This window comes from Tachysurus fulvidraco, chromosome 1, assembly GCF_022655615.1.
Source record: "Tachysurus fulvidraco isolate hzauxx_2018 chromosome 1, HZAU_PFXX_2.0, whole genome shotgun sequence".
NCBI lineage: Eukaryota > Metazoa > Chordata > Actinopteri > Siluriformes > Bagridae > Tachysurus > Tachysurus fulvidraco.
In genome coordinates, this window is record NC_062518.1 from 15102110 (window position 1) to 15109400 (window position 7291).

A 7291-nucleotide genomic window follows, 5' to 3' on the forward strand; every position below is an offset into this window, starting at 1 on the left:
ACTTTTGTATTTTGAGTGTGTGCTTGATTTCATGCGAGTCGTCAGCTCTTTTTGCATCGGATTACACAACACGTTGAATTACACATGTTGAAAAACACGTTTTTTCATAAAAAGGGGCGTTTTTTCTATTTAATAAGGCAGAAGTACCTGTTTCCTGATTTTGTTTGAATTGTAAGACTATTCAAGACATAATCCCATCCCGAGTTTGTTTGTTTTTGTTTGTTTGTTGGCGCTATCGCAAATATCTGGCAAGCCATCACTGCACGCGTAGGTCAGTAGGTGAAAGGTCTCGAAGCTTTATTAGGACAATTACTGCCGCATCTGTAAAACTTCTAGTAGAATATTGCGTGCATTTTTTTTAAACCCCATGTAAGCAACCGTCATTGACGTGAACCCCTCTAGAGTACTGCGTAAATCCTGCGCAGACATGAGCAGCTCCAACGCTCGTTGATTACACAAGCAGTCTCAAACACAAGATCAACTCTTTAACCAGTTTATTGATCATTTACAGTAAACAACATGCTCTGAATCATTCATGTTACACTCGTTTTTTAAATATGTCATTAATATGAAGATGCAATTAAGTACTGAACTGTTACCCCGTGTGTTCATCAACAATCTGTGTGTACATCAACAATCTGTGTGTACATCAACAATCTCAGTGTACATCAACAATCTGTGTGTTCTTCAACAATCTCTGTGTACATCAACAATCTGTGTGTACATCAACAATCTGTGTGTTCTTCAACAATCTCTGTGTACATCAACAATCTGTGTGTTCTTCAACAATCTCTGTGTACATCAACAATCTGTGTGTTCTTCAACAATCTCTGTGTACATCAACAATCTGTGTGTACATCAACAATCTGTGTTCTTCAACAATCTCTGTGTTCTTCAACAATCTCTGTGTACATCAACAATCTCTGTGTACATCAACAATCTGTGTTCATCAACAATCTGTGTGTTCTTCAACAATCTCTGTGTACATCAACAATCTGTGTGTTCAATCATCAACAGTGTGTTAAATCAACAATCAACAACTCTTCTTCATTTATTCTTTGAATTCATCAAAGATCATCATAGATCAAGCACAAATGCCAAATGGTTTATAAAGTAAACATGCACCGATTTACCCGTTTCTGTGAAATCTTTAAATTGGCTCTTTTGGAAATTAAAAAAAGTGTAGTGTCAAGGTTTTATCTAGCTAATGACAAATTAGTGTTTAGTGATAGTTTGTTGCTTTAGTTTGCTCCCTAGTTGGACTTCTGAATTAAATGACTACACAGATTCTAATGAACCTTTTAGTCAGGTTCAACAATTGAACTGAGCTTCTGTGTCGTAAATGTTTGACCCTTCTTTAACTAATAGCGCCTCAGAGTCATTTTGTTTGATTTTTGGTTTGTAAGACTTTGCGTTTCAGGACTCAGAGACTTCTTAACTCCCAGTAGCTGCTGACACATTATTATCAGACAATTGTATATTGTGGGATCAGTGCTACTGATGAAAGTAGTCAGATAGTGAGAATTGACTTATTTTTAGTTAAAATTGCTTAATACTCGTAATGAAGACCAAACACACTGCACACATAGTCTGTAAGAGGGAAGACTGGATTCTGGGGGTGAGCATGTTATCTTTCACAGACACTCAGATACTTTTACTGTTATCTACAAACGGCCTGATCTAATCTTCTAGTGAAAACAATAACAACTTTCATTTCTGTGGACGGATTTTTACCTAGCATGAATTTTACAAATATAATACGCTGATGCAATAAGACCCTAAATCGTGAGCCAAAAACCTAAACTTTGTCATTTATTTTTATATCTATCATATATAATCACCTGAGTAATGTACATTGAAACAGAGCAAAATTTTCCGTCTTAGAAAGTAATTGTGTGTTAATTACAGGGTGTCTATCATACCATCGTTCAGAAATGACAACAGATACAGTACGTTCAGTGCCTTAAACACACTATGGCATAGTTTAAAGGATTAACTGAGGTTTTGTGTGTGTGTGTGTGTGTGTGTGTGTATGTGTGTGTGGGTGTGGGTGGGTGTGAGCGTAATCTTTTCCTCACAGAGAAAACCAACAAGTGTGTAACACAGCAGGTGACTTGCTGTCATAGGAAACAACAACCAATTTGCATATAATGGCACACCCAGTGTCAGTGTTTTTTAAGCCTCTTAAACAAGTTAGATACAAGTCAACTCCTGTTCTCCCCTTACGTGAAAGCAGCTGTAAACAGACACTTCTTCACCAGCTTCTGTTTTTACTTCACTTGAAAATCACAGCAGCATGTCACGGGAAACGTAAAGACTCCTGTCCTGACTGTAAGAAAACAAAAACCCGCATTCCATCTATTATTACACATTTAGGCTTAGATTACTTGCAGCCTTCACTGTGCTAAGGAGCTGTTACTATAGCGACAATGAGTTGTCAGGACAAACGTGTTAATATGAACCTATACACACACATACTTAACATTTGCTGGTTCTTTAGAATAGAATTCCCAGCACCTACTAGAAGAAAACAAACCTATATTCTGGAAAATGTGGTATTCCGAAAAATGACCAACTTGTAAATCACAACAATTTATTCATTTATTCAACTAATGAACATGGTGTTAAGAAGAACTAATAATAATTTAAGGCCAAATGCTCTGTGCATTTGCTTTGGAAGTGTGTGTGTGTGTGTGTGTGTGTGTGTGTGTGTGTGTGTGTGTGTGTGCGTGCATTAGTGAGTGTGTGTGTGTGTGTGTGTATGAGTGTGAGTGTGTGTGTGAGAGTGTGTGTGTGTGTGTGTGTGTGAGAGAGAGTGTGTGTGTGAGAGAGAGTGTGTGTGTGAGTGAGAGAGTGTGTGCGTGCATTAATGAGTGTGTGTGTGAGAGAGAGAGAGAGAGAGTGTGTGTGTGTGTGTGAGAGAGAGTGTGTGTGAGAGAGAGAGTGTGTGTGTGTGTGTGTGTGTGAGAGAGAGAGTGTGTGCGTTTGTGAGAGTGTGTGTGTGTGTGAGAGAGAGAGAGTGTGTGTGTGTGAGAGAGAGTTTGTGTGTGTGTGTGTGTGTGTGTGTGTGTGTGTGAGAGAGAGAGAGTGTGTGTGCACGTTAGTGTCAGTAATGTGGCTCACAGTCTTCTGTCAGACTGTCTGTGATGTAGTTGATGTTCAGTTGTTGCTGGTAGAAGTTCTTCTCCACGGCCGTGTTCACTGTCCAGGCCACGACATCAACGCCACGCTCGGCCCAGTACTGCACCGTGTCCCTAACACACAAACACACATAGAAAACATGACATACAATCGGTCTATTAATACTGCACCTTTACATGGCACATCAGTAACTAACCCTGAGCTGAGAGGAGGGGAGACTAGTGGTGGTGGGCACGATCTGGCAAAATTTATTTTACAATTAAAGTCCTCCTAAACAAGTGACAGCAACTGAAGTGTGGAAAAAAAAAAGAAAACCAAAACTTTTTGTGAATCTGTGAAATTAGAGGTGCAAAGATACATGATAAAGTATTAATACTGAACATCAACCATTTCACTGCACAGCCCACTAGGAAGGGTGTACGCTATATTCATTCATTCATTCATTTTCTACCACGTATCCGAACTTCTCGGGTCACGGGTAGCCTCAGGTGTCATTGGGCATCGAGGCAGGATACACCCTGGACGGAGTGCCAACCCATCACAGGGCACACACACACACACACACTCATTCACTCACACACTCAAACACTACGGACAATTTTCCAGAGATGCCAATCAATCTACCATGCATGTCTTTGGACCAGGGGAGGAAACCGGAGTACCCTGAGGAAAACCCCGAGGCACGGGGAGAACATGCAAACTCCACACACACAAGGCGGAGACGTTAATCGTCCCCCAACCCTGGAGGTGTGAGGCGAACGTGCTAACCACTAAGCCACCGTGCCCCCCTGTGTACGCTATATTGCCAACATATTATACCCTTCGAAAATAGGAAAGAAAGTTTAAAGAAAGCTGTTTGAGATTGTGCCTGACCTTAAAAAACTGTGAATGTTACTGTAAAATTGTTACAAGAAAAAAAATCTCAAACATAATCATGTTATATAACCAGGTAAAAAAATTGCCCCATTTTTCTGCACTCACATGGAGATGTAGTTCTTCTGCAGCAGGAAAGCAGACACGCCACAGAGTTTACACAGCAGGTGATGATGCGCCCAGTCCAGTAACACATCCAGTACCTGCATCCAGCGCTGCTTCCAAGCCGATGAGAATCGCGGTGAACCGTCACCGAAGTGACTCAGGCTCCACGGCCGGTGCGTCAGAGCGGTCACGACATCTGGATCGGCCTGCCTCATCTAGAGAAGGACAAACACACACACATGCTGTACTGTACGCCATGGAAGACGCTCGGATTGTTCTAATCTTGTGAGTTACTGTGAGAGTGTGGCTTATCCAGATGTTTCTACCTGGAAGCCAGGCTCCTATACATCACCACAAAGGCACAGAGGGTAAAAATCAGCAGTTACATAGAGCTGTTTGGTAGAAAAGTTACCCTGTAGATGACTTTAGGCTCGAATGAACACACCATGCTGGAGTTATAGAGCACCGGGTGTTTTACATAGAGCTGCTTCAAGGCTGCTGCGGCCTGCGGGGAGAAAAGAAGACAAGCCAGTTTTCAGTCACTACTGCTTGTAATACATCTCAATTACTTTCCAAGTTCTAATCAGCTACATAACTTGGTGGATCTTGCTAGTTTCTTAACATGAATATAATTAAGAGGTTAATCGTAAGGCTTGAGGATTTCTCTTGACTGCTGGGATGATGATGATGTGTAGAGAAGATTCATATGAAGCAAAATAACACACTCGCCGTGTCCGGCTTTTTAATCAGTCAGAGTCTCTCCTATGGCCCTACCTCGTCTGGGTGACCTTTGACATCGAAGTAGATGATCAGCTGGTGTTTAATGCATTCCTCCACCGCTTCCTGCAGAGTCGGAACCTTCTCGCCACGGAAACGGTCGCTGCAGGAAGTATGGAAAAAAAATAAACATGCAGATGGTTATGTTTGTCTGAGGTTAGTCAACAGTCTTAGGTCCTGGGTCAGCGCACAAAAGTATTATTAACTCCACGTTTTAGTAGCAACGCTGAAAAGCATATATTTGGACAGCGGTTGCTTTTCAGTGTTGCAGGACTTCAACACAGTGATGAAATGCAGTGTAGCAGAGAATTACATCCTGTTCTAATATGAAATCAGTAATAAAAGCAATCCCCTGATGATAAGTATCTAACTCTTCTCTCTGTCCCCTACCTGAGTCTGTGTTTGGCAGCGGCGTCCAATTTGACAATGTCTGAGAAGCGCAGCTTGCTCAGTGGTCCTGATCCATTGGTGGTCCGGTCCACGGTATCATCATGCATCAGGATGGCAACACCATCTGCTGTGAATTCCAAATCCAGCTCCACTCCTGTCGCTCCGTTCGCACTGGCCTGGGCAGAAACATCAGGGAAGGCACAGGACTTCCATATGGTTTTTCTTTTTTTTCCCCCACTACTAATTCTGTAAAAACAATTGTGATTTAAAAACCAGGAAAATGGGAAATCCACCATAGCCTTGTTTTTTTGAAAAATTAATGTTGAACTCAGCGGTCTAAACATAACACAGTTCCAATTTGTGACCGAACACAACAATGTGTGTAAGGATCCGATGCCACCCTGACCAGGAAAAAGCACTTCCTGAAGATGAATGAATAAAATTCTCTGTGCAGGAAACTGTGTTCAGTCGCTTTGTGCTCATGTTTTATGTGTTCATGGCGCTCGCTTTGTACTCAGGTGCATTGTTATGCTACAACATACTGTACAAAGACATCAAAGACATGCGAAAAGCGACATATGGGTGTGAAAGTCAGTGCTTTTAGTAAATGGGCGTTAAATGACGATATATGGGCGTTCTTAAATGACACATTCATACATTCATACATAAAATGCTAAAAAGAAAAAAGTGTATGTAGATGAAAAGCAAAGGCGGTGCAAGAGAACAGAGGTCCTGAGGACACATCAGTTTATTTATAGGGGAAGCTGAGCCATTATGCAAACCTAGGTTTTTTTTTTAATATTATGAAATTAAAGAAGCACTCAGATTACAAAATAATAATTCTGCATAGATATTAACTGAACTAATGACACCTAGAGCACTGGGGTTATAATTATCAGATGCTACCTAATAGTTACCAGTTACTGTTTTGTGTCTCAAACCACCGGGACAGTGCAACTTAAATGTTTATCATTTTATGAAATTAAAGAAGCAGTCAAAAAACTAAATAAAACAATCTTCTATCGATTCTGCATATATACATAAAGTTACCTATAGCACTGAGTAGTTACCATAAAACACCAGGTAATATTAGAAGTCTCAGATCAGGACAATGATTTATCAGTGATGCGTTCAGCATCCAGGGCCTTTTTATGTACTAATAGATCTGTTTATATTCTAATTTTCACAAGAAGCAAAATCTGAATTTGAATTATTAATAAGGTCGTTGATTTGGCACCAGAAACCGATCCATTGTTAAAAATGACATGTGATGATATCACGCCTATGTCACGTGATTAATTAGAAGCCTTTATAGTCTTTATAGTGTCGCTTTAATAAAAAGGTGTTTGGGATGCTATGGAATGCTTTGTTCTGTCTTTGAAACACATGCGTGCGCCTCCTGGTGCCGCCTATGACGCAAAGGAAGTTTTCCTTCTTGTATAAAATCACATAGAGGACTGATGTCCACATGTTGAAAATGATTAGCGGTTATATTAAACTCACCGCCCTTATTGCTGCTATGGTGTTCTCAGGTGCGTCGTGCGCACCGGCCCGGTGAGCGACCACAGACACCGCGCCGTGCGCGAGCCTCCCGGGACGCAGCACCTGTCGGGATCGGCTCGAGGGGACTTGTGGGAAACGGAACACCAACAGAAAGAGGTAGAGAATAGCGGTGAGGCCGATGGAGCACACTGTGCTCCTGGTGACGAGCAACACGAGCACAAACAGAGCCGAAAAGCAGGTCGCACCGTCTCCTAACTGCAGCATCTTCTACACATTCGAGGCAGAAACATAAAAAACTCTCCGAGGTCAAATATATACCTTCAGGACCAAGGTCTGACTTTATTCTGGCTTTGATGCCGTTTGTTGAACGGAAACTGCACATGAAGCCATTTTCACCTCCTTTTGTGGTGCTGTCAAAACCAGCCTACGGAAGCTGTCTGGCTGAGCAGTGCGCATGCACACGCGTGCGCGCACACACACACACACACACACACACACACAC

The 7291-nt window shown here is 41.7% G+C and overlaps 1 protein-coding gene across 2 annotated transcripts; it reads right to left on the minus strand.

The window, feature by feature from the left end:
• Window positions 1-479: 479 nt before the first annotated feature.
• Window positions 480-7291, minus strand: gde1 (glycerophosphodiester phosphodiesterase 1). 2 transcript variants are annotated; one of them, XM_047812571.1, is made up of 7 exons: window positions 6790-7291; window positions 5287-5462; window positions 4894-4999; window positions 4532-4624; window positions 4123-4334; window positions 3124-3254; window positions 480-2329 (listed from the first exon to the last, which is right to left on the minus strand). In XM_047812571.1, the coding sequence occupies exons 1-7, from the start codon at window positions 7051-7053 to the stop codon at window positions 2271-2273; spliced, it is 1041 nt and encodes a 346-aa protein (XP_047668527.1). In that variant the 5' UTR covers window positions 7054-7291; the 3' UTR covers window positions 480-2270. The 2 variants fall into 2 exon arrangements, with proteins under 2 accessions (XP_047668527.1, XP_047668528.1); XM_047812572.1 differs by lacking the exon at window positions 480-2329 and having other exon boundaries at window positions 2961-3254; window positions 6790-7286.